Consider the following 27,393-nt stretch of genomic DNA (forward strand, 5'->3'; position numbering starts at 1 on the left):
TTTCATGTTTTAATATTCAGAAGGTGAAAAGATCGATATAAAATAATTATCCAGCTCAATGAATATTGCTTAGGTTTGCTGAAAGACTAGCCCAAAGGACAGGTGTCAAGCTTGTAGCTGCAGCCTGTGTGAGAGAGACAGGAAGCAGCTGCTTCGTACCAGCCCTTGTTGCAGCGCCATAGCTTTTTTCTGGTACGTGAAGCAGTTGAGTAGGCCCCGGGGATGTACCAAGTGTGATTTGTTTTGCACTGATGGGGATTGTTGCATCTTACATTGCCAGAGGATTGCGTCTGGTGCGGGTTGGGCCATTAATGAATGCTGATGGTTCTACCTCTGTCAGTATAGAATGTAGAGGGGCAAAAAAGTCATACTAGATATTGTTTTCTTTGAACTGTGGAACAAACCACAATACAGCTTTGCAAAGCTAAAGCATTAGTCATTAAAGGAAGTTAGACTTGAACGCGTGTTAAATAATCCAGTCTCAGGCGATTTAGTTCTATCGCCTTGTGTTTGGAGTTCTGCGTTCAAAATCCTGTTTATTTGGGATTTGGAACTATCTGCTGTAACTTGTATAGAAATAGGAGAAACAACATAGGCTAGGCACTGCCTTAAATTGCCTTGAATATTTTTGTGCCTTTAAAATGTCGTGATCCTTTAAACATAAGCAATTGGTAATAAATTTGCTTTGATTTTTTCCTATATTAATATAGCTATCAATGTCAAAGGAAGTAACACAAATCGAATATATTGTAAAATACAGTAAATACTGGGATTTCAGTTCCATATTTATTTGTGCCAGTAGACACTGCAATTCAGAGCAAGGCGTCTCAATTTATAAGATTTTTCAGATTAGCAGATCATTACACTTAAATATAAATGTTTGATTTCTAGGAAACACTTTCAGCACACTGGCTGGGTTGGTCTTCAACTGGACAATAGTAAAAGACACAGAGGCTGACGGCTTCTCGGATTCCCACAATGCCCTACGGTAAGTTCATCTAATTTATTCTCAAAAGTATCATGTCTGATAAGTTTGATATGCAAAAATATTTCCGCACATCTCAGCCATTTACTGAACTGACACCTAAAATAATGCTTATGGGCCAATTGTTTCAGGGGGGTTTTTTTTGCCTACTCAACAGCCTGTTTATTTTAACAGCTGGTAGTGGTAATGATGCACCGGACCATCTAGGTCTTATTTTTATTATGTTTATTATAAAACTGGTGTCAACACATCAGGACCCTGTTTTCTAGCAGTGTTGTACTTGTATTCATCATGTTATATGCCATGGTGAATCTTGACTTTGCTAAGCATGAACATTGGTAGAAAAAATGCCTCTCTGATATATGTGAATTTGAGCAGGCTGTAAACACAGGCAATGTGGATTTTTCCTCACAAAACAGTTTACAGATGCTTCTTGAGTACAGCTGTAGTAAAAACTTGCCTAATGCATAGTAAGCTTGTAATATGCTTGATATCAACCCAGGCTGGGGATGATGGGATGGAGAGCAGATGCAGACAAGGGCTTGGGGATGTTGGTGGATGAAAGCCTAAGCATGAGCCAGCAATGTATGCTCACAGCCCAGAAGCCAACCATGAGCTGGGCTCATCCCCAGCAGCGTGGGCAGGAGGTTGAGGGAGGGGATCCTGCCCCTCTGCTCTGCTCTGGGGAGACCTCCCTGCAGGGCTGGGTCCAGCTCTGGGCTCCTCAGCCCAGCAGAGACACGGAGCTGCTGGAGTGGAGCCAGAGGAGCCCCAGGAATGACCCGAGGGTGGAACCTGTCTGCTGGGAGGAGAGGGGAGAGAGTTGGGGTGTTCAGCCTGAAGAAGAAAAGGCTCCAGGGAGACCTTAGTGTGGCCTTTGAGTGCTTCAAGGGGCTGCAGGAAAGCTGGGGAGGAGCTTTTGATCAGGGAGTGATCAAAAGTGACAGGATGATGGTTTTAAACTGAAAGAAGGTAGTTTTAGATTGGACATGAGGCAGAAAGCTGGTGAGTTACTGTTCATCAGGAGCTATTGGGACAGGACAAGGGGTAATGGTTTAAACCGAAAGGGGGAGATTCGGGCTGGAGATAAGGAAGAAATTGTTGAAGCTGAGGGTGGTGTGTCCCTGTCCCAGGTTGCCCAGAGTGGTGGGAGAAGCCGCATCCCTGGAACTGTTCCAGGTCAGATTGGACCTCGGGGCTCTGAGCACCCTGCTCTGGTTGCAGATGTCCCTGCTCGCTGCAGAGGGTTGGAGTGGATGAGCTTTGAAGGTCCCTTCAGTCCCAAAACAGTCTGTGATTCAATGAAATAGATTCAAACTCATGCACCAGCAGCTTCAGTTAGTTCAGAAAATTAATCCCAGTCGAATGTTGGTAGATTGCGGGGCATAAAATAATGTAGGAAAGTGAATCTTCCTTTGAAGAACCTGGCTTTATTCGTACGACGATTCTGACTGGCATGTGGGGAAAGCAGCGCTCTTTGAGAGCAGAACGGTTACCAGTTAAGTTCCCTCCTCAGCCCTCTGTTGCTCATACACTGGAGATGGGTTGGGGTAGCACACAGGGCTCTTTGCTGCAGGGTAAAAACAGACTCCAGCCTTGGAGAAACAAAGGTGCAGCATTACCCAACAGAAGCCTGTAAGAGCACTTGAAGCTGCAGGTATTATGTCCCTGGGGTGCAGCGCACCAGACTGTGCTGACCAGACAACCCAAGTCCTAGTCCACACCGAGCTTATTGTTTCAGTGCGAGTATTTGCTAGAGGTGTGATTTTAACCATGCTAATACTGATATGTGCTCTTTCAATTTCTGTCCTGTTGTTTACCCCTAAAACTTGGTTCTCTTTCAATTGCTGTCCCATTGTTTAGCCATCCATGGTAAATACCTTTCCTCTCTGCTATCACATCTCAGTGAAATTTCTGTTACTAAAAGTGTTCTGCTTGTAGCTTTGCTTTCACAGTCATTTATTAAATGCATCCTGGCTTCTTCGTATAGGGCAAAGTTATGTTCTGGTTTGTTAAGCCGTTGCTTTTAGAAACAGAAGCTTTGGGTCTTCACATTGGTTTTTGCACAATAATCTCAAATTTTTGCAGTCTTCCTCTACTGTAAGAACTGGAGGGGTCATTACAGACAACATGTGCAGTCTTCTGATAGCTCTTACAGCCCACAAACAAGCTTCAAACAAACTTTTATCAGCACAGAAATTAGCTGCAGATATCTTGAAGAATGAGTAAAATGTTGATATCTGGTTCCAGGCAGACATCTTAAATGTGCTTAAAAACAGAAATAGCTGGAAATAGATGGTGCTGTTGTTTCATTGTGGGTTTACAAAGATTAGTGAACAATTTTCTATTCACTTTTTGGTTCACTTTTCAGTATACTCAAGTTCTTAGAATCCACTTATATTCCACCTTCCTATATATCAGAGATGGAAAAAGTTGCCAAGCAAGGAGATACCATTTTGGTGTCTGGCATGAAAACAGGGAGTTCTAAATTAAAAGCAAGAATACAGGAAAGCGTCTATAAGGTAAGAAACCTGCGTTTGTCTAGATGTGTGTAATGCCAGTAACGTGGCACAAATAACAGTGCCTGTTAAGAGCTGTGTTTTCATTATGGTTTTGCCTAACTGTGCTGAATATAGCTAATCTACATGACGTCGGTCTGATCTGACTTTGTTTTTTCTTGAATGCTTGTAGCTTGGTTAGTTTTCATTTTTAATATTGATTTTTCTGTATTAGTTTTGAGCTGATACTGGAAGTGAAATGGAGATCATACTCTTCTGTGTGCTGCTTCTTGTATGGCTTTCTGGTTAGTCTCCCCCTTCAATCTTTCGCTGCTGCCAGACCATGCATTTTCAGTGACCGTTGCTCAAACAATTGTAACAATGTATACAATTATCTGTGTTCCTAATTTAATAGACCAGTGAGTTTGCTACCAGTTTCAGAGTGAAGTTCTGAGGGATATGTTGAATGGAGGCACCTTGTTTTCCAGTAGGGAAAATGAATTCCTGGATGTCTGAACAGACCCTGTGCATGTTCAAGTTTTTCTGTATTCTCTGAAAAAGTGACCCAAAATGATGTTCATAGAGACTTGACGTTTTCTCTCCAGCCTTGCACAGTCTCCACAGATCTCAATACCATTCTCTGTCCCTGGCATTTCCCTGTTGTGACAAAATTTGAGGTGATAATAAAGAGCCTATTAAAGCAAGTGATATTTTTCACTGGTAGATTGTAAGTTACTGCTGCATGGTCTCTGTCAAACACTGGAGCTGCTTTAAATGTCGTTGCTGTTTCTTTTTTCTCCCTTGTTCCATAGCATGTACATCCTGCAGAAGTCAGATTGCTTATTTTGGAAAACATCCTTTTAAATCCGGCCTGTGACATTTATCTCCTGGTGGGAACATCAATTCAGTACAGAGTTCAGAAAATAAGGCAAGGGAAGATCACAGGTTTGTCCTGTTCTCATCTATTTGTTTGGTTTTTAACACCACGGGTGAATTTTTAACTGCTGAGAAATTTTTAATTGTGTTTAAACTACTTTGTTAATATTTAATACTGTTTTCCTAAACACATGATGATACAGCTGTTCAGTTTTTTCTGACAAAATAGTGGTGTCCAGGAAGGGTATACTCATGCAGGTTTGTGAGGATGTGAAGATAAGGGTAACTTGGAGTGTCATATTGGACGTACTCACTTATTTCACATTGACTAAGAAACCGTGTCTGATTTTCTTAGTTAAATCAAATTTAGAATAGTCACTTTTCTGACAGAAAATGTTTTCCTGACAAGTGCGTTTTCTTCACCCCTTCATGTTGGGGGTTCACTGGCTTTAAAAGCATGCAAGTGTGTAATTGCATGTGAAGCTGGGAATGAATTAGATGTGAGGTCTGACAGTGGGATGAGAGGAGTTGGAAATTGCAGCTTCAAAGAGATTCAGGTTAGGACAGAAGCTCACGTTGTGTGTTGGTACAATCACAAAAATGCTGACACTGAAAATACTGATTTACTGTGCACACGAGGCACAATAAAAATTAATCAGCAATAATTAACAGCATCCAAACACTGTCATGCTGGTGTTTATGGTTTCGCCTGTTGTCGTCTTTTATGTACAGAATTAATGATGCCGTCTGATCAGTATGAACTGCAGCTACAGAACAATGCACTTGGTCCAGAGGGAGATTCGTCTCGGCCGGTTGCCAGGTTGGACCAGGCCACATCGGTTGTAACTGCCTTGCAGCAGGGACAAACAAACCTTGTACTTGGGCACAAGAGTATCCTTCCTGGGTGATGCTTTTTCCATCCAGATCTTCATGGCAGGAGACAAACTGTCCACTCTGTGAAGCGCAGAAAGATGAAGTGGTTCACATTTGTACCAGCAGTGGAGCTACGGAAAGCAGTACTGCTGTGAACTGGCAGAGCTGCCTGGTGCCTTGAAATGCTCTAAGAAATCAGGCTGGCAAAAGATAAATTAAATCCTGCCTGTTCCCTTTGGTCCATGTGGAAACGTGATGGGGCTTTATTGAACTTTTATTTTCAGAGCAACATATGCTCTAGTGAATCTCTCTCTGAAATGCTTGCTGTCTTTCAGGGTACTGGGGATAACACGTATTTTCAGTGTACGATTAGCTTTAAGTATCCAAGGAGGCTCAGGAGCCCCAGGAACAAGATGATCTTTACTTGACTTTTGTCAAGACATTTCTATTCCTTTACTGAGATTTCAGATATTCGCATGCAGGGGGTTTCCCGGCTCCCCAACAGCACTATCTACGTGGTAAATCCCAGCTATTTAGGTTGGTACTGGCTGTAAATTTCCCAGTTGCTTACAGAATTTCTTGCCTTGTTTCTGTGGTAGTGTTTTTCTGTCTGCGTGTACATGTGCTTTCATATCTCGTATTACTTTGCATAGGAAAGTAATTTTATTCATGAAAGTAACTCAATGTGTAAGAAGTTTAGTAGTAAATATTTGATTTCTTTCATCTCTGTATTCAGCAGCTTAAGACAATGAATGTGCATCTTCAGAGCGTGGGCACCAGAAGCCAAATGCTTATATACATTCCATAAAGAGGCTGTTCAATATTTCCTGTTTTGTAGGCTTCACAGTTCATCCAGGTGACAGATGGGTCCTAGAAACAGGCAGACTTTATGAAATTACAGTTGAAGTGTACGATAAATCAAGCAATAAAGTGTATTTATCTGATGTAAGTCGAAATGTTGATGTACTTCTCAGTGCTGTCTCCTAAATCCTGTCTTGCTTTGAAATTACTTGAGCGGTTTCTTATTTACATTGAGTTTCATGTTAAGTGTCACTGATAATTAAAAGAAGAAAACGTTTTCTGTGGAGTTAATGCTGTGTCTAAAAGCTGTAATCTTGTTGAAACTTTCATAGAGGAAAATTATTCCTCAGGTTCAGAGTAGTTTCTCTGAACAGTGTTAGTGAACTGTGGTTTTCTCAGGGACTTGTTGCTAGTATGTTTATGGCTAGTTGTGCCGTAACACCATAAAGGTTAATGTCAGTTACCTGTGGCAATATCTATTTAATGTGTCCTGGGTTCTGGTTTTAGAGTATCAGAATTAATACCAAGCTCTCTGAAGAATATTTTGAGGTGCTGAAGTCCTCTCTGAATGGATCGTATCATTATGTGAAAGCCATAAAGAAGGGTCAGACCGTTATTGATGCTGCACTGACATCAGTAGTAGATCAGGTACGTTTTTATATTAACTTCCCTGGTAGGCTTGGAAATAATTTGCTTGTGCTGTAGGGATTTAATAATGACATAGTGAAAGGAAACCTAAGAATTATGTTGGGTCTAAGCTGTCTTTGCTTAAACAGATCGAGAACCAAATTGTGAGATCCTTATTTCAGGAAAAACCCTCGGATTAATTCAACAGAGGATTTGCTTAAATAAAAACTGTGGGATTTTGCTACTGGGCATGTGGCGAGCACCCCTTAAACTAGTGGTACACAGCACTGATCCTTTTTTTCATGACAGATGCTTGTGGGGATGCGTATTGTTTCCTTGTGCTGGTGCAAAGGTCCTCTCACATTTCTCTGAGTGTTCTTGACAATGTCAGTGTCATGCCCTGGCCTTGTTCTGCATTCAGTTACACTTGGGAAGTTTTCTATCATTTGGTAAGTGATGTTAAATGCTGAAATGAAAATCTGCCAAGTGTATCAGCCTGCAAATTTCTTCAAATTAAATTTATTAACTTTTGGCCAGTTGGGTGTACTGAGCAATGCGTGGCTAACCAGGGTATATGGTGTGAAAGCGATTCGCTTTGGCCTGGAACTTGGGAAAAATGCAACACTTCAGCCCATTTGCTGTGCAATTGTTTTAGTGATCCCTTGAGAAGGGGTTTAGTAGATCCTTGTATGTGATAAACCATTTGATATGTGCTCATGCTCAGTGTCAGAGAGGGACTCTGGAATGAAATTTCAAGAGCTGTTTAAGTTTACCTGCAGAAAATGGTACGTGATGCTGGTAGGTTATGGCTTACAACTTTACTAAAGTTGTGAAGGCCAGTTCTTCAGACTGAGAAACACTTCATCTTCTCCTGCTGCAGAACGAGCAAAGAGTAACTGGAGGTGTGGAGTTACTGAACTGGTTTTCCAGACAAGGTCTCAAAAACAAGGAGTAGCAAGAGAGCTTATTTCTTGCTGCTGTTTCCCTTTTCAGTTAGTGTGGCTGCCCGCACCTCCACAGTAATACTGCAGATTTCATACAGTATCGCTCTTTGCTGCAGTGAGCTGTTTGCTCACAAGTAACGCCGTTCATAAGGGACGCTAAACACTTGCTTTCCTTTCTCTTCAAGATGTTTTCAACAACTTGTCTATATATGTAAGGACTGAACAGTAATTCTAGGAAGCGCTATGGTGCCATTTAAGATGCTATGCTCTTGCTTTTTGCAGGATGGAGGTGTTCATACATTACCAGTTCCAGTGCGGAACCAGCAAGATGTTGAAATCTATGTTCCCATCGTTCTTTCTCCCAGCATTTTGACATTTCCTTGGCAGCCCAAGGCAGGAGTCTACCAGTACACCATACAGGTACGCCAGAGCAGTCTCTGACAGCAAGAAGTGTTGCTCAAGCAGGCGCAGTGAGGCCTGTACAAGGATGCGCAGATCCTGCACTCAGTCTCTCCCTTTTAGTGTGAAGTAGTGCTGAGTTTTGGGTCTGTCTTTACGTAAGTAGTCCACAAAAAGAGGCAGGGGAACGCAAGGTGTCTGCATTAAACAAATCACTCTCTTAGAGATAACATTGCATTCTCTAGTGTAAATCTGAAGTTCGTGCCCTCGAGGTGAGCACTGCCATCTGTACTTTCATTTTCTGTGGTGGTAGGGTTCAGTTTAGTTCATGCTATACCCAACCACACCAGCAGAGTGTGGTAAAAATTCTTAGTACAAATCAACATTTCCAGTACTTTGTCATAACTTCTGCTTGAGTTTTACCCATAAGGGAAAGTAAATCTGTTTTTCTGTTACCCACTTCTCGTATGGTTTGATTCCTGTCTCACCTGACCTTGCATACGTCATCAAAAATCTCACTACTAGAGAACATTCAGTCCTGTTACTCCAGTAATGGCACCAGTATTCTTACTTTACTGTGATTTTGTTGGTGGTTTTTTTCATTAAAAGCATAAAAATTTTTACTGAAACTGAGAAACTGCATTTACTGAAACTGAGACCATTTTCCCAGTCTGCCCATTCAACAATACTGGTGGTTGTTTACAGTAGCACACAACTTGGCTCTTGTTCCTGCCTGTACGTTAGCATTTGCCTCCTACTTGACAGTTTGTGAGTTGGGCTGTTTTAAATCGGTGAATGGAAACGTGCTGCTATAGAGAAAAATGTAGTGATGCATCTGGTTTGTGTGGCAACGAGATGCGACTACATGGGATTATTAAGAATTGGGTATTTCTGGTTTTCTGCTCATTTCCCTGTTTTAGTTGAAAATATCTTGACAAAACATCCTGAACTTTCACATTCTTTAGTTTCTTGCCACATCCTATGCATCTCCTTTTTTTTTTTTTTTTTTTGCCTGGTAAAAGACATTAGTTAAATTTCTGCAGCATTTAGATGTGTTTATTTTCCTCACTGTCAAGCACTCAGCAGAGTTTATTTTCCACACTCAACAGACGCTTCCTATAGCTCACAATAATGATGTGTTTTACAGCATTGTAGCGATTGTGTTCCTTCAGTAACTATTATTACACATCTAGGACAATACTCTGCTTGTGTTGGCAAAATGGTTTTTGGCCCTTCACATTATAAAATATGAAGCTGCAGCAGATATTACGCTTTCCTGGCTGCCAAGTGCTCACGCAGTGGTATAATAATTTGTCTCTCGATGTGGACTGTAATATCAAGTAACTTGTTCTTACCCTTCTGTAGAATAATTCCACTCGCTTAAGCTCTTCTAGTGATGAAACAACTCTTGGAGAGTGGGGAGCTCTAGGAAAAGGGTGAAAGCTGAAATTATTTGAAAGTTCTGAGGTGTTATTTTATTTGTATTTCCTTAATACCATTGTCGGTGCTCAGTGTGTCCCTGGTATTCATCCAAGATGTGCAAAGGCTTGACAGCTAAGAAACGTGAGGACCATCTGCTTTATAAGATATGTGAAAGATTTTTCTCTCTGTATTCCAGGCTCATGGTGGAAGTGGAAACTTCAGCTGGTCCTATTCTAACCAGGCAGTTGCTACAGTGACAGTCAAAGGAGTAATGACAACTGGAAGTGATATTGGTGTCAGCGTTATTCAGGCAATTGATGTTCAGAATTCATTGCATTTTGGAGAAATGAAGGTAAAACTTCTTTTCCTTGGTCATCCTTCAATATGGCTTCTAGGAACGGTGAAGAAGCTGAGAAAGCCATGGCATTCCCCTGTCCAGACTGTTCCCAAGAGGTTTCCCTGCCTGCCCTGTGCAAGATGAAGCGATTGGTTTCAGAGTTTGCACTTCTGGGGAGTTAAGCTCTCTCCACTGCATTAACTTTACTCCCATTTTTGCCCTTTCCTGATTTCCTTGGCAAGTCTTTTTTGTTTGTTGAAAATTTTAAATGCAAGAAGGAAATAGTGATTTACCACTGGCCAAGCCAAACTCAAAATGCATTCTGCGTGGTAGGAGGTGCATGTTTTTCCTCAGTATAAAAGAATGATGCATATCATCAGGATTCACAAGGAAATTTCTGCCTGGAGAAGTGGCTGAAATGAACACAGTGCCACATGATGAAGCAAGATAACAAAGCTGGCCAGGAAAAACTAATCTTCTAGGAAAATGGGAGTGAAAAATATGCCTCCTAAGAAGGATTTTGCGGTCTCTGTGCAAATCATACCTGTTAGGATTTGGTCGGGGTGATCAGTGTGTAGTATGGAGTGAAGAAAACAGGAACAGCGTATGTAATGGCCCCATTGTGTATTGAGTGTCCAATGCTTAACACTGGAGGTCTCCAATCTTAAATACCTTTCTGTAGATTGTGACTGGTTTGGAAATACTTCCTTGTGTGCTTTGGACACAAGTAATTTTCCTTAATGAAGCTGTGTGAGTGCTTACTCGCTCTGTCAAGCTGTTAAGAACTGCCAGACCTGTAACATGAGCAAATAGAAACTAGAAGTCAGTACTACCGTGGTGTGTATTTGTTACCGTCGAATAGTACTACTCTGCTACCATCACAAATTCGGGCATTTTAAACCGTGCTTTAGTTCTGTGCCTTTGCAAAGACCTAAGCATTGGAGCGGAAACCTGACAGAGCAGAGGAAACTTGCTCCTGACCTCAGGAAAGCAAAGAGACAGTGTGAGCACGTGGCTGATCTGTGATCCAGAGGCTGTACTGGTCTGACTGCACACTCATAAACAAAATAGAGTTGTTTATGTCAAACAGCCTCCTTCTGGCTGCAGCTTTATCAAGGTGATTGTCTTTGTTTCGAAGAGAGCATGGAGGTTGATTTCAGAAGCACGTCTTTTGAGCCCTGGGGCACCATGCCTTCCTTCCAGGATACAGGCCTGTAATTTAGCAACTGGCGGGGAACAATCTGCTTGCATCAAATATACATACTTTAGCTGTACAAAACACCTCATGATTGCAAAGTGTTCCCAGCGCTGCTGGAATTGTACTGCACTTTGGGTGCACCAAAGTCCTTTTGGACAAAAGTGTTAAACAATGTGTTTGGTCAAAACTGCCAAGTCTGTCCTGTAATGAAGAAAGAAAGATATTTCTAACCAAATTGTACTCGGAACAGCTGCACCTGCTGCTGCTGGGTTTTCTGAGGGGGCAAATCAACCTGGGTTTTGTGCTCAGATTATTTATGTCAATTCTACAAAATGGATTTGGAAGGTACTAAACTTCATGCTTCAAACAACGACTTAAAATAATGACACAACTTAAAATTTGTGCAGAATTTAGTTTACAGACTTGCTCTGAAATAACTCGCTGGACAACCCAGGATGCTGCAGCGTGACAGTTTCTAGAGGGAGATACAGGAATGAAGAGTTTTTCAGTTAAAACTTCTTATCCTCAAACATAAGTCAAAGCCTGAAGACAGAAAATCTACTTCTCTCCATGTGAGCTTTCAGAGCAGTGTCTTGCACAATCTGAATAGGTTATTTTTGAATGCCTTTGTTCTCCTGCTAGGAATTGCATTTTTTGGAGAATAACTTGGCAGAGTTCTGTTCACTGACCCCAGTGAGCCAGTTTCAGGAATAGGAATCTACGTTCCACAAGGATTACAGTGTTAACTCTGTACTGTATGGTTCGATATTCTATCCCAAAGCTGTTTGCAGATGGTTAGGAGGAAGGAAAGAAAAAAAAAAAAACAAACTTCTACGTAGCTGCAGCAGTGAGTGATGGGTGCTGGGGAGCCTTGCTGACTGTGTCAGGTCTAGCTCAAACATTTACGCTGTGAAAGTCAAGGCTTCCTGGCTGGTGTTGCCTCTGGGAGATACCATGCGACTTAGTCCACTCTTCAAAATCCACAAAGCAGAAGAGAGAATTATAGCAGTAGCAATGAAAGGATCATCAAGCCAATGTGAATTTGGACTGTTACAGGAAAAGTGCACTCAAATAGCCGCAAGCTTTTCCTGGCCCCTTCTGGTACCTTTCTGCTCAGGTAAATGCAAAACCGGTGTTGAATCTGAGAGGAACTATTTCCAGCTATCAGAGGGAAGGTATATGAGAGGGGTAAATAAAACAAGGAGAGCATATTGAAGCCTGGGTTTTTTCTATTTATTTTTTGTCCTGGTGCCTTTTGGTGGGGTTGGTCCATCCATCTCTGTCCTGTGTTCTTGCCTCCTTCAGGTGTATGTAACTGAACCAAGTGGGATGGAGTTCACACCATGTCAAGTTGAAGCACGTGTTGGCCAAATATTGGAGCTGCCCCTGAGGATTAATGGTCTAACAAATGTTGAAACAGGCGAGACAGTCCTGCTGAGCGACTGTTCCCACTTTGATCTAGTTGTGGAAGTAGAAAATCGTGGTGTGTTCAGCCCGCTTCAAGGTGATTTGACCCCCCTCCCTGTTTTGAAAGTTAAATTAAGATGTTAAGTCACCCATCTGCTTTAAACCACTGTTTTGATTGCTGTGTGCAGTGTTCCCACAGAGGCGCTTCCCTCGAAAGGTGGAGATCAGCATGGTTTTATTTTGAGGATGTATTTACTTTTTTTATGCAGAACTTCCCTTTGCTATTTTTGAGGGATTTGGGATCTCTGAAAACATTTTGGCAGTTATTTTATTGGATTATGTGTAATCCCCCATATGCATTTCTACTGATTTAGTATTTTTAACATGCTTCTGTAACAAAGCTGAGGGGTCTTCCAAGGGGGGCCCACTCAGACTGGGTTCTGAGGCAGCATTGGAGGACTTGTAAGAACACTAAGGTTAATACTGCTTTGCCTAAATTCCTCAGCTGAACTTCCATTCTGTCAAGACACTGTTCTTTGTTTGCTCACAAGGAACTAAGACAATCAGCTGCTTACATTTTTCCAAAGCTGTTGTTGTTAAGCTCATTGCTTTAAAAAATGCTTCTTATCAGGTTTGTTAGGAGTGTGCATGTGATTTTTTTTTTTTTTTTTAAGAACACCATTAATGTTGCTGGTCAAAGTTGACACTGAGCAATGTACTTATCTACTGAATTCACTGTTATTCAGATGTACCATTAATTTTTTCTAAGTGTCTCTTGTATGGAAGCTCTTCTCAGTGCTATTGATGTAGAAGTTGTATTAGTATTTACCAGACTCCTGTCCTGTTTAGGACAGTGTGAAAATAAAGAAGGTTGTGAGACATGGATACTTGGGTACGTGTTGGATTGAGAGGAAAGACAGCAGTGGATGTTTTTACCCATTTGGTTAGAGGACTCATCTCTTCTTCTGGTGGAAAAACGTTTGTCTAGAAGAGCCGTGTTGAATTCCCATTGAAACTGCTGGGCACTTCTCTCCAAATATGTATTTATATATTTTTAATCTATCTGACAGGAAGGCTTAAGCCAACTGCTGACTTTTGTAGCGGAGTCAGAGTGAAAGCTGAAACTCAAGGCTACACAACACTTGTTGTTAGTTACACCCGTGGTCATGTCCACCTCAGTGCTAGTGTCATCATTGCTGCATATCTGCCATTAAAAGTAAGTCTGGTTTTGCTGGTCCTAAAGCCATCCATCCCTTACAATGCCTTTAAATGACAAATAGCATGTTGATACCATGTAATGAGTATGTTTAAAAAAATTTGATGTTTGACCTTAGCTTTTCCCTCTGTATCTGGAACAAAAGAAAAACCAGCTGCCATTTCTTTCTTTCTGAACACTGAAGTAATACAATGATGTGGAATACAGGCTGCAAATGGTTGTTGTGTATTAAAATGTCACTTTAATTGTGATAAGCAGCACAGGCTGTCCCGCTGATGCATGTCCATGTAGAATTTGTTGTAGAGGTTTGTGTAGGAGAATAATACTATGCACAGGACTGTGCTGGAGAGAGCACTGTTGAGTGGGAGTAAAATCTGACGTTGTTCCATTCATACATACTGTCATGCTAGAATACTGTCTGAATGTGCTCGGAAGAGTATGTTAAGGGTCTTTCTCTTGCTGTAGTTCTTCATGAAAGCAATATGATTAGAATGTAGTTACAACTTTTCTTTGGATCCGTGGGTTCTGTTGAATATAATCTCGCCAGGCAGAATTCTGGTGGGTGACACTAGTGATTTTGGTACAACTTTGTAAATAACTCCATTTACGAAGCATTTACAAAACAGCCTAATTATGTAACAAAGGCAGCTCTTCCATTAAGAAGGAAGTTTCTTTTGCTAGGTAAAACTAACCTGTGTAGATAGAATCATGAATTTGTACTTCATTCATTCATTCCAGACTGTTGATCCACCGTCTGTTGCTTTAGTGACTTTGGGTTCTTCTAAAGATCTGTTGTTTGAAGGAGGACCTAGACCATGGGTACAAGAAGCTTCAAAGTTTTTCAGGAATGTCACAACAGAGGATGCAGACAGTGTCAGTCTGTCTGTATTTGGACCTCCTACATCTCGAAATAACATCCAGCATTGGGTTAGAGTGTCTTGCAAAAGCCTGGGAGAACAAGTAAGTTCCTGAAGGTGTTTGTATTGTCCTCCATCAAACCCTGAGCTGAGAACAGGCTTCAGACAGGTTTATGATACCATATACCTTTTATGTAACCAGTAGTTTTTTTAATAAGCCAGTAAAGAACTTGGGTAAGTGTATTGTTTGTGCATTGTGATGCTGGGACATGTTTTGGAGCGAGCATTTTATAGCAATAAGTTATAGAGTGGTTTATGGTGGGTTTATTGCAGGATGAAGCCAAGCCACAGAAACCTGTTGTAGAACTCATTGAACAGATCCTCACAAGCGCACCTTCACTTTGCATCCACAGGATCATGGCAGGTTCTTGCAGTAAACGGACTCTGCTGCCTGACCTGCTCCTCTTTAACCAAGTTACCTCCCAGTGTAATTCTGTTTAGGCAGACAAATGACAGCTGTATGAGTTTACTGTGTGGGTGTTTGTGCAGTCTCTGCGATAGTGGCTGGAGACATTTTCCACCTGGCCTTGTCTTCCCCAGCGCACAGAAGTGATTTAGTCTGCTTTACTCGCCCTGGCCAGTCTAGAAAGCATTTAGCTTTGATTTAATATTTTCTTCCTGTAGTTCTGCGCAGCCTCAGCGTTTTGGCGTGGCTGCCAAATGGCTGAGCAGATTTCCTCAGGGGCACTGTAAAAAGTGTAGATATTTCTGTAGGTGAAAAACAGAAAGGAAAAACATTTTGGTGTTGTCTGTGTCTGTCCTCAGGGTTGTCCAGAACAGATCACGTACACCTGCATGACTCTGGCTAACTCAGTGCCTGAGTGGATAAGGCAGGTAACCAGCACTCATTCAGCCTGCTGGGACAGCCTTCCCTGTGATTAGATCCACTTTGTTTTGTTGAGGGCTAAAAAACAAATGTAAAAGAAAACATGAGATCTTTTAAACACACTGAAGTGTCTACAATTATTGTCTTTGGGCTGTTCTGTTCTCACTCTGAAAAAAAAAAAAGAAACCAATCTGCCTGTTAGCTTTTGATGTTAAAAGATCTGTTGTCTGGATCGAATTTGATAGTAATAAACGAGAATATGCAGGGAAAGTTCCCAGGAGTATACAACTGTTTGTGACATAAGCCCCTCCTTTTACACATCTTCCTGTGTCGTAACGATGCCGTAAGAGTCATGTTTTTGCTTGTTCATTCTGACACCAGAGTGTAACTGAGATCTGTGAAACAGAATATGCCTCATCTCAGGAGTCCTCCTTCCTCACTGCCTGTTTCCATAATTGTACAGGTTATCACCTTAAAGGTTGGAAACAGTCCCACAATCACCAACCCCTTTCCAGCAGTTGAGCATGCGGTTGTGAAGTTCATCTGTGCCATCCCTTCACGACTCACCCTAGCTCCTGTTTATGGAAGTCCTCAGCTCGATCTTTCCTGCCCTTTGCTGCAACAAAACAAGCAAGTGGTAAGTTCCAGCGGCTGTTTCTAATGAAAGCCCTTTTTCCCTTTCCACTTCATACTAATCCAATTGTTCATTTAGTATCGAGATGCATTTTACCATTACATGAGTGTACAGTTGTGTGTGTCTTGTTAGTAAAGATGCAGATGCTGCTGACATGAAGATACCTATGTAAGCACATTCAGAGAGTGTTCAGTGACAGCAGATGTATTTCTTGGTATTTTTATCTAGCATTTTTCATGAGTTGTTTGAATTCTAAAGGTGATGTAGTTGAGCTGTGTGGTTCCATTTTTGTTTTAAGGTAATTCACTGGCTAAAAAAGCTCCCACCCCCCCAAAAACCCCTTGCACTTGAAGTACAGCTTAATGACTTCGCTTTCATGGCTCATTTTAATGAACATTACTCACGTAATAAGTCTTGCATCAACTCTTGTGGAACTCGTCATACTTATTTTTCTTTTAAGGATTAAAAAATCCTCTTGCATCTGTTCAGTTCCAAGTATTCATTCTTTTTCAGGTTCCAGTTTCAAATTATCGCAATCCAGTATTGGATTTGGCTGCGTATAACCAACAGGGCAGTAAATTTGATAACTTCAGTTCTCTTAGTATCATCTGGGAATCGACAAGAATGTCCTTAGCTAATATTGAGCCTGATATGCCAATGGAGCTGACGCTGAAAGAAGATGGGAGCGGTCAGAAGAAAATGCATGGTACGAATTAGTTTAAATGAGCATTTCATTATGTGAGGAAGGGCAGGATTAAATCTATTTGGTAATGTCTGAGCTTGATTAAAGAAATTACTGTAAACTGCAGCCATAGTTCGGTTTATCCTCAATGTGCATTTTAAGTGTGCACTATTTAAACACAAACAAAGAACCAAACCCAATGCCTGGATCCTGTGTTGAGAGAGAAGGTTGTTGTCTGTTTAGAACGCTGATGGAAGAGATTAGCAGTGAACATTTCATCTTCCCCATCATCTGATTTATTTGACTCTTTGTTTGATTCTAGGCTTACAAACGGTTCGAGTTCATCACGAGTCTGGAACAGCTGGCATCTCTGCCACTGCCACAGGATACCAGCAGTCCCATCTCAAGGCAGCTGAAGTCAAAACACCGGTACTTGGAACTTGGGTTTTGTTGCCATTTTCCTGTGACATTTAATGTATTCATTTCCTCGGTGCATAGTTGTGTAAAAATAAGGCAGCTCCAGAGCTGACTCTGAGGACAGATTCATAGCGCAGTGTTTTTATAATGTTCACATCTTTTCCTGTTTTCCTCTGCGCTACAAGTTACTGTCCATATCAAATATATCCAATTCCTTTTATTTTTAACCTCATGGGCAAATGTGTTATTTCCACTGCAAAGCTGGGCAGAAAGATTCTGCATGTGCTGAGAGCCGCTTCATACCCTTGTATGGACCACATCTAAAAGCTGAGCTCTGACTAATACTCTTGGCTTTTTCTTTGGTCTCACACTGATCTCTCAGAAGGCAGAAACTACTCATCTGTACACTGCCAGCCAGTATTTTTAATGCCAGTACAGTGTACTCTAGTGTATTACTGACCAGGTAACGGATAGGCACCTGTAATGTGAAACATCTTGCGGGCCAGATTTCTGTCAATTTGTCCAGGGTTGGGCGTGTGGATGGTGAAGTTCTTTGGAAAATGATCTGTATTGCCAGTTGGTTCTTGTCTTTTCAGCGAGGGTTCCAGTGTGGTGTAGATGCGTTTCCCCAGAAGAATTTGTTCTACTGCTTTCTCACAGACAAAACCACAAATAACAATCTAATAGCTGGTATATTATGATGTCTTGATCGTTGTTGCATGTTTAAGTGGAGCATCCTGTTATGTCATTAGGGAAATATGTCTTCCTTTCTACATCAAGGAAATAATTCTCCTAATGAGGTGAAATGGGTACTTAAGACTAACTTCCTGGAAAAGCCATTTTCCCTTTCTAAGCTAATGTCATTAATGGTGAATGATTCAACTCGCATCTGGCCCAGTGTTTCTCCACTTACATTTAAGGAAGAATTTCTTTTGGTGGCCTGCAAGGAAGAATCCTTAAACAATGAGCTTGAAGTAGAAGAAAACATTTTGTCTCTCTGCTTTATCATTTTGCATGAACTTACAAGGTGCCTTTAGGTTAATACCCTGCCTGTGCATGTTGGGCTTGGTTAACTGATCCTGCCACGTCTTTCACGCGTTGCCTTTGCCCTTTGTGTTGCTCAGAGTTACAGCACACAGCAGCATGTTCTGCATGTGGCTTCACTTGTAGAGAAGCGCCAGCAGCTGAGCCAATGACTAGATCTTCTGGACATTCTATTAGCTTGAACTTCTCCAGCTCTGGCTCTTTAAGCAGATGAACATATCCAAGAACTCGCCCTGTTCCTGCCTTGCAGTGTTTGCTCTAACAGCTGGAATTTGCTCAGAGTTACAGCACACAGCAGCATGTTCTGCATGTGGCTTCACTTGTAGAGAAGCGCCAGCAGCTGAGCCAATGACTAGATCTTCTGGACATTCTATTAGCTTGAACTTCTCCAGCTCTGGCTCTTTAAGCAGATGAACATATCCAAGAACTCGCCCTGTTCCTGCCTTGCAGTGTTTGCTCTAACAGCTGGAATTGTTTCTTTCAGCATGAGCCTCTCCTTCCAGTGTCTGCCACTATTGAACTGGTACTAGTAGAAGATGTAAAAGTGAGCCCTACCGATGTCTCCATTTTCAATCACCCTGATGTAAAGGTGAGGAATTCTGCTGCTTTAACAGCAGGGAGGAAAACATCAAAACCAATATGTTGTATAAGGATTCCAGTTTCAGCAATGTACTGGAAAGATACAGTCTGATTTTGGATGCTTTTCCGGTTTTGCAGGCAGAACTGTTCATCAAAGAAGGTTCTGGATATTTCTTCGTTAATACCAGTGTTGCACATGTTGTAAGAGTGTCTCATGAGGAAAGTCAAGGTATTGCTTTGGTGAGTGAAGCCTTTGCATCTTATTGGCAATCTGAATATTGTGCTGCAGTTTCATTACTAACGGTCTAATGTAGCTCTCATGAGACAAGAACTGGGAGTGACACAATCTGTTTTATAGAGTAGACTTTACAAATTTATAACTTATAGATTTGCCTTCTAATTGATAAAGTTTGAAATAACGATGGTAAAGGTGGGATTTTTTTCATTGTTGAGAATATGGAAGGTATTGGTGAAACATTTTGGTTGCCTCCAACTGTTGAAAGTGTAAGGTTGGAATATTTTTCCAAGGTAGTCACAGTGGTGGGGAATAAATAGAAAAGCTCTTGACAGATTTTCAGTCAGCTCTCCCTCATGGGTTTAGCAGTGCTTTAACTGCTGTACACAAGATAATGTCAGAATAGAGCATAGTGCCAGCAAGACAGGCTTTGTGAAGTACAAAAAGAGACTTACTTTGATTACCTGCCTGATTAAATGAGAGAAAGCTCCACTATTTAACACATTTTTGGAAAAAACCCACAAAACACTCCAATTTTAAAAAGTTTCTCAGTCCTGCACACTGTGTTCAAGTTAGGTCCCAGTATTGCGCATGGACTTTTCCTTGTCTGGAAGCCAGAGTGTAGAAAATCAGCAAGCCCCGGGCTGATGCCATGGTAGGGGTCAGAGGAGCCAAGCTGATACAAGATGATTTTGATAGTCAAGTATTCAGAGACACTAAATTCAAGTTATCTGGAGCAGTGATTCTCAGACTTCTTCCTGGGGCTGCCTAGGATCAGTTCTGTACCTCTTACTCTGTTTTTGTCCCAGCAGCTTTTCTGGACATGGGTGGTAGCATGGGGGAAGAAAAAGTAATGGTGAACAGTGAAATACACTGTATTCTGGGGAGCCACTGGACATCTGATGGGAGATGAGAACACAAGAGGTAGCTGGGACAGGACTAGTTCTCATAAGCTGTAGTAGCCCTGGTTTGCCTTTCCTCCTCTGCTCTGGTAGCTGCTTTTCTCTGGTCTCCCAGCCCAAACTGAGCTCCATTACATCTTCCTCCCCCTGCCCTTATCCCCTTTTCTGCTCTCCTTGGCTGTGTGTCAGTATATGTCCCCAGCACCTGTATTAACCACCTACTTTGGGAGCTGCTCCTGTTCTAAAAGCTGGCATTTATTAAAACTTTATGTTCCTTTCTATTTTGAGGCAAAAGTAAGAGTGGTGGCCTCAAAGAACAAAATGTCAGCTCTTCCCACTGCTCTTACTGCTACCTCCTGTAGTGCTGCCCAGTAGCACTATGAATTATGATAAATTCCTTTGAACTGGGGGGCCTGGCTGTCCATCACCCCTTCTTTCAGAGTTCATCTTCTTAAGCCAGATGAGTGCTGGGAACAGGACACCAAACGTCAGCGCTGTCTCTGGCCAAAGTGAAGGGACCCAGGAAGGTGCAGAGAATAGTTGGGCTTGTCCCTGAGGAGAGTGGCAAGGTCAAGCACATCACAGGAGAACAGCAGGGATGATGTGAGCAAGGTGTGGATGCATGGCCTTGAGAAAGGGTGTGGAGAGGACTTCGGGGTCAGTGCCTAGTTCTGAGGGCTTGTGTTTGTGAGCAGAGCCCACTTTCTTCACTGTTTGCTTCTTGCTGTGTTCTGAGAAGTGCAACGCGTGCGTTCCTTGTATAATGAAAATAAAAAAATAATAATAATAGTCATATCAAAGAAACACCTGATTTGTCAACTGTCCTTTTCCTTGGGAAGATCTGCCGCCGGATCTTGGCTGTTCATTCCAATTAAAAGGACTAACTGTGAAGGATGAATCTTGGAAGAAACAACCCCAAATGATTTAGGAGCATTCTCTGTCCTTTTTTTTTTTTTTCTTACTGTTTTGATTTTCACTCCACTAAGAAAAGTTTCACTGCTTTGAATGATTTGTTGTGGGCTTTTTGTCCTTCTCATGGTAGAAGGAGAATAACAGGGTGCCAGGCTGCTTGTAGATTAAGGGACGTGAATTCAGTTGCTGCCCAGAGGCCATTTGCACTAGCTCCATGGTATGAAATTTTTTACATACATTTTAGAGTTTTACTGGTACTTTGGAAGAATTATCATCTGTGTCTGCACCAGAGAGACTTCTGCATGTGAATGTGTCTGCCCTGACAGTGGTATAACTTTTGTCCTATGCGTATCAGACAAATGAAAATCGGAAGTGCTATAATAGAATTCTCTCTTGATGTTGCAGGTGCATCCTCTGCTTCCCGGATCAGCGACTGTAATGATTCATGACTTGTGTTTGGCTTTCCCTGCCCCAGCCAAAGCTGAAATTTATGTATCTGATATACAGGAACTGTACGTCCGTGTCGTTGACAAGGTCAGTGACTTTGAAACCAGCGGTACTGGCTGATCCAGCCTGCCCCAGTTCCTTGTGCTAATCATAAACATAAAGATGAGGCATGTACAAGATGATGCTATTTAGTGGTCAGGGCCCTCTGCTACAGCTGTATGACCTTGGAGAAAGAGTTTGATCTCCCTGTTGTTCTGTTTCTCTCTCCTCACACCCAATTTTCTCCTTTTAGCTTATACATCTTTCAGAGTATCAAGTGTCTTGTACTTCACATTGTGTGTGGCAGCATTCTCAAGTTATGCATTTACACAGCAACGTTAATTCATAATTTATATGAACATGCTAATTTACATTTCCTGTTGTTTGAAGCGCGTGGTAGTAATCCTTATAGGAGCAGGTTTTGCCTCAAGGGCGTTTTCCGTAGGTCACATTTTTAAAATGAATAAAAAAGTGTAATACAAAATAAAATGTTTATGCTAATGTGCGTTTCAGGTGGAGATTGGAAAAACAGTTAAAGCTTATGTCAGAGTTTTGGATGACTCTAAGCAACCTTTTCTGGCGAAATACTTTGCTGTCATGGACCTAAAACTAAGGGCAGCATCGCAGATTGTTTCACTTGTGTAAGTTAATTGATTTTTTTTCTTTTTTATTCATCTGCAAATATATTTATAGGCAGAATAAGCAAAAAATGGTTAAAAGCATTGGCTTGGAGGTGTGGTAGTGTACAGTAACTGAGCTGTTATTTCACTTTTGACAAGTTTTAAATACTGTTAAATGGTAGAAAATGGTTATTTGTGAGGAAAATCGCCTAAGCGAACAGCCTAACTCTTGTTGTCTGATTTATACACTAATATTTCATGGAGCCTTATGGATCTTGGAAGCAGTGACTTGGCAAATGATGTCAGGTGAAGAACTCTGTGAGGACATAACCAACATTACCAGACTCATTCTGTCTGTGGCTTAGCCTTTTAGAAACAGGTCGGTTAAATCATTCTAGTTGCTTGAAGCTCCTGATTTTCCAAGCTCTAAACACAATGATTAAAATCACAGAAAAAAGTGTCACCTAGTCGTCCTTAGGATAAAACTACTATGCACTAAGTCAGTCCTTTGCATTTGTCATTCATGTAATTTATTCAAGGAATGAGTTTAATGTGTTTCTTTGCTGCAGCCCCCTCAGCGAAGCTCTTGATGACTACACTGCGGCTTTTCTGGTGCATGGGATGGCCGTCGGAAAGACCAGTCTTACGGCAACTGTGGCTGACAAAAGAGGACAAAGAATCAACTCCGCTCCACAACAGATTGAAGTAAATAATTTCAGATAAAATACATGTGTCAACAAAATTCATGGTACAGACCGGGAACAGTGTATTATAGTTAGTTTATAGTATCACCATTAATTTGCCAGAAAGAGCAAACCAATTGTTCTGTCCAGGAGTTACCTATGTGCCAATCTGTTTTCAACATCACAGTGGCTTTTAACTGTGAGTTAAGCTTCGGCATGCTCACTTGACTATAATTAAGCGGAGGAAGACCCAGTTTTACACTTATATGTGTACTGTTTGGTGAGATAATTCATCTGACTGAAGCAGCACAAACCCAAGTATTTGCATTTCCATTTTTAGGTCTTTCCCCTGTTTAGACTCCTGCCAAGGAAAGTGACCCTAATTATTGGGGCCATGATTCAGGTAAGGCATGATGGTGAAATATATATGATGAATATGAATGAGTAAGAAGTTACATATTTTCTTTCTTTTGTAATTTCTATTTGAAAATAAATGTATTTAGGTTATTTTTAAGGAGTAGATACTCAGCTTGGCCATTTAGCTGCGTTCACGCTGAATCCTCCTCCTAACAAGTAGTTTCATTCTTGAGCCACCTCCCACTGAACAGTATTGCTGGATCAAGGGTTTTGTATTTATTTGTGTCAGGGTGTGTCAGCTTTCCCATTGTTAAACACCAGCACAGCATTAATAAACCCGTCACCTCCATGACATTAAGCAGAATGGGCTAGTTCTGCACACCGAGACCCAGAGCAGACCTGTGAGGTGAAGAGGAAGCGAGGTCATTTTTTCTGAAGTTTTCTGGGCTGGATGTAGCATCAGTCTGTTACATTCTGTGAAGCACATAGTCCACTTCTGTGCGTAGCTCACATATTTTCCAGTCCGACATCATGCAAGGACCAGTGTGCAGGAAAAAAGTCCTGAGATGCCCTGGGAAGGTTCAGACCTTCTTACTGAAGATACAGTGGCGGGGAGGGGTGTGCCCTGTAACATGAACCAGAAGAAATATGCAAAGGGTTAATTTTAGTTGTTCTGTGTGCTGTTAATTATAGATCACTTCAAAAGGAGGCCCTCAGCCTCAATCCAACATCATTTTCTCCATGAGCGATGAGAAGATTGCATCAGTGAAGAGCACTGGCCTTGTCAGCGGAGTGGCAGTGGGGAACGGAACGGTGACAGGAGTGGTACAAGCTGTGGATGCAGAGACAGGGAAGCTTGTTGTGGTGTCTCAGGTAATGTTTCATGATACTGTTTGGGACCAAAGAGCAATGAATACTCCATCAGAATGTCTGTCTGTCTAATTTCCTGCTAGCTGTGCTTGAGGGAGCCGTTGAGCAGGCCAGAAGGGAGTATGAGTCCCTGAGACTTGTGTGAGACTCAGAACAGCAGAACTGGGGCCAAAGCTGCTGACTCTTCATTTGAGGTCAAGGCAGGACAGCTGCTGTGCACCACAAAGCTCTGCTGCTTGGAAGGTGTCACCACAGGCCAAGAGGAGACAAAGCCATTTAAAAAAAAAAAGAAAATCTCTCCATCTGTGCTTTGGAACGCAGGGGCAGCAGCCTGCCCTGACGCTGTGGTGGGGCAGAATGAACTTGAAAGCTAAATCTGCTGCCCAGCAAGGTCCAGGTCTGACCTTTTCTCCTCAGTATACATGAGGAGTAAACTACCAGGAATGTCAGGATACGTGAAGAGGAGACATCACACTATCATCCTCTTATTCTTGATTGTCCTGTTTACAATGTCTTCCTCCTTTTTAGGACGAAGTGGAAGTTGAAGTAGTGCAGCTGACAGCTGTTCAAATCCGTGCACCCATTACACGAGTGAAAACTGGAACACAGGTTAGTTATTTGTGATTAGCTTTGATTGCTTTACACCTTGGAACTGCAGGCTGTGACTGTTTGATCAGATCATCTGGTAGTACCACTGCAGCTCCCAGAGCCTGCTCAGAGAGGTCCCACTGCTGCTCTGGGAATGAATGTGCTGTCAGTGGAGAAGCTCTGGAGCTGAACGGAGCAAACCAGAACTCACGGCAAGTTTCCCTTTTCCATTAGACTTTCAGACCCTGCTGAAGAAGCATCTTTTAACCTGGAGAAGGTTCTCTCTTCTCCATTCTGTTTGCAGTGGAGACGTTCTTTGGTTAGCATTACCTAAGGAAGGCAGTTTTTCTCTTTCTAGATGCCGGTTTATGTGACGGGCATCACCAGTAGTCAGACTCCTTTTTCTTTTGGCAATGCTGTACCGGGGTTAACGTTCCACTGGTCTGTCACAAAGAGAGATACTCTGGATATCAAGCCAAGACACAGTGAGGTAAATTCTGTGTGTGTGTGTACGTACACATATGTGTATCTTGGGGAAAGTGCCACGTGATGGGAATTGAGAAAATATTGTAGCTTCCACTTGCTCAAAGTCAGAGCAATTGTCAGCATTGTCGTTATTCCTTTCTATCAATGTCAGTTCTTTCTGTGAGTAAAATTTTCATCGCTTTCTCCTGTCCAAGGCTTCTTTTCAGCTTCCTGCAAAATATAACTTTGCAATGGATGTTTATGGCAGAATAAAGGGAAAAACAGGCCTGAAAGTTGTTGTGAGGGTCCTTGATCCCTCAGCCAAGCAGTTCTACAACATGGCAAGAGAGCTGTCCGATGAAATCCAAATTCAGGTATGATGATGTTCCTCACAGTTCATGTTCTACTATCTATTTCAAAGCTGAATTAAAGCCTGTGTTTGAGGTCAGGAATTTGAAATGCAAAGGAGTAAGTCCAGCTTTGTTTTATCTTTGAGCCTTTGCTCTTGTTCATACAATGTTCCGCTCTTTGGAAGCCTCCAATTTCCCTCAATGTGAGTTATGGTTTATGCTGAACAGCCACGCACTGGTGCCATGCTTGAATGAAATTCAGAAGTTAGTTTTTGTTGTAAACTGCCTGAAATCGAGATGATTTGTGTCTTATCTGAAGGTGAAGTAAATGGAAATAAATGACTTGCTGCACACGACAACAGAAATGCCTTTTATTTTCTAGGTGTTTGAAAAACTTCATCTGGTCACTCCAGAAGCAGAAGCAGAACAGATCTTAATGTCACCAAATTCCTTCATTAAACTTAAGACAAACAGGTTAGTGGTTGATTTTCTACTGTAACTGGTGTCACCAGTTGATCAGAACCATAAAGCTGTTGGAAGTTGGCTGCTTCATTCGGCTAAACAGAGTATTACAGCACAGCCATGTGATACACACTTTGTGTTTAAGTTTTAAAGGGAGGGAACTGTTAGTGTCACTGGAGCTCCGGTGGTTATGGTCATTCAGCATCTGCTTTTGAAGCAGTTTTTTAGGAGTCCTGTCATTTGCAGTCACTTGCTGATGTTGTCTGGCTCTCTCTTCTTAGCAGTTTTCCGCATGAATTAATCATTAAGTTGCTAATAGCAGTTTGTACCCTGCCTTGTCCCACTATCTTCACTATCTTTTGGAGCCCCCACTTCAATTCTGCCCCCAAAACCAACTACTCCATTGCCAAGAAAAGGGCAACTGAAATCCAGCTTTAGTGCTTTTTTCCTTCGATAAAGGAGAGTGTTTCTATCCCAATGGAGGAGCTTGGTAGGACAAAACAAATCATTTACAGATTTTCTATGGATGGGATAAGTGATACTTAAGAGGCTAATGTCTGAGAGTGCCCACTAATTACAATTCATCCATCTGCCCACTTCATTAACATGCAAATACCATGGTGAGAGTTGTTCCATCCATGATACATTGGTGTAAATACAGTTTGACTCATTTAACAGGTCCCCTGTTTTGTTTGTTTGTTTTTCTTAAGGGACCGAGTGGCTTCACTGAGTTACCGTGTCCTGGACAGACCAGATAAAGTTCCTGTAGTAAAAATTGATGCGAGAGGTTTCCTTAATTCTGGGTCTTTGATAGGATCATCAACAATCGAAGTGATTTCACAAGAATCATTTGGGATCAACCAGACCATCATAGTTGCTGTGAAGGTAGTATCATCTCTGTCTTCACAGTTTTCTGTTTACAGTGTATCTTTACTGCTGTGACAGGGATGGTTAACTGCACATTTTGAGCTTCACTTCTGAAAAAATGTGAAGTACAGGAGTTAATAGTCAGTTCTGAGCTTTTGAAAAATGCCTTTGTGTGCATGTGCCTTAAAAAAGGTTTGTCTTAAAAGTCTCCCAGAAGGTTGATAATTATAGATGTTCAAATAAAAAAAATGTGAATATTGTAAACGTGCATGTGAGAGCCCCTCTCTTGGCAGAGGTGGTACTTAGCTGCTGTTGACTGTATTTGGGAGCTGGCAGGGAGGGTGTCCGAGGCTGCCCTGTGTGCCTGAGCTCCGCTGCAGTGTGAAACTTGGCACTTTGTTTCCAGGCTAATGAAACCTCTTTCTCAAAACTTTGTCTGTCAATTGAACGCTGTTATGTGAAGTTTAATGTATCTTACTGGCTGGGCACGTAGGATATAAGGAACGTATATCCTACATTTCCGTTCAAAAGTCCTTGTGTCAAGAACTTTCTACATCCGGCAACATGAGCTGTGAGATACCCGCTGCTCCCCTCCCCCTTGTCCCTTTTTACTCTGTCAGCATCTTTCCTGTGTCCCAGTGAAAGGAGAAGGACACACAACTGAGTACTGACTTCAAATTATTTGTAAGTTTAATTATTATAATCCTTGTGAAGTGACTCGATGGGGTTTTTTTTCAATTTGAATTTTGATTTTTACGGTAATGTTCAGCTTTGTCTGTTGGACAGCAGGTAAGTCTGTCCTCCTGGGTGGACAATGAAAAAGAACTGGTGGCTTAGTTTCACAAATGCCACTCCTGCTGCCGGAGGGTAGCAGTGAATTTCTACAGCTCTGTTAGTGATGACCTTGTTTCTTC

General features: G+C 41.8%; 1 protein-coding gene across 1 annotated transcript in view; it reads left to right on the forward strand.

Moving 5' to 3' along the window:
- The window catches only part of NUP210 (nucleoporin 210kDa), a gene marked incomplete at both ends in the record, with an annotated part of 40,395 nt that overhangs the window by 2,034 nt on the left and 10,968 nt on the right, over positions 1-27,393 (forward strand). The window contains 27 exons of the mRNA XM_010132894.1: positions 892-988; positions 3,357-3,507; positions 4,296-4,428; positions 5,092-5,250; positions 5,701-5,769; positions 6,071-6,177; positions 6,541-6,681; positions 7,887-8,024; positions 9,622-9,777; positions 12,266-12,464; positions 13,438-13,583; positions 14,322-14,543; positions 15,790-15,963; positions 16,474-16,666; positions 16,965-17,071; positions 18,588-18,692; positions 18,821-18,922; positions 21,137-21,265; positions 21,731-21,858; positions 22,407-22,542; positions 22,861-22,923; positions 23,571-23,750; positions 24,276-24,356; positions 24,694-24,825; positions 25,016-25,174; positions 25,533-25,624; positions 26,323-26,497. Coding sequence (XP_010131196.1) covers positions 892-988; positions 3,357-3,507; positions 4,296-4,428; positions 5,092-5,250; positions 5,701-5,769; positions 6,071-6,177; positions 6,541-6,681; positions 7,887-8,024; positions 9,622-9,777; positions 12,266-12,464; positions 13,438-13,583; positions 14,322-14,543; positions 15,790-15,963; positions 16,474-16,666; positions 16,965-17,071; positions 18,588-18,692; positions 18,821-18,922; positions 21,137-21,265; positions 21,731-21,858; positions 22,407-22,542; positions 22,861-22,923; positions 23,571-23,750; positions 24,276-24,356; positions 24,694-24,825; positions 25,016-25,174; positions 25,533-25,624; positions 26,323-26,497 — 3,674 coding nt within the window. The remainder of the gene's footprint in view (positions 1-891; positions 989-3,356; positions 3,508-4,295; positions 4,429-5,091; positions 5,251-5,700; positions 5,770-6,070; positions 6,178-6,540; positions 6,682-7,886; positions 8,025-9,621; positions 9,778-12,265; positions 12,465-13,437; positions 13,584-14,321; positions 14,544-15,789; positions 15,964-16,473; positions 16,667-16,964; positions 17,072-18,587; positions 18,693-18,820; positions 18,923-21,136; positions 21,266-21,730; positions 21,859-22,406; positions 22,543-22,860; positions 22,924-23,570; positions 23,751-24,275; positions 24,357-24,693; positions 24,826-25,015; positions 25,175-25,532; positions 25,625-26,322; positions 26,498-27,393) is intronic.

Source organism: Buceros rhinoceros, unplaced genomic scaffold (assembly GCF_000710305.1).
Source record: "Buceros rhinoceros silvestris isolate BGI_N320 unplaced genomic scaffold, ASM71030v1 scaffold14083, whole genome shotgun sequence".
NCBI classification, from domain to species: Eukaryota; Metazoa; Chordata; class Aves; order Bucerotiformes; family Bucerotidae; genus Buceros; species Buceros rhinoceros.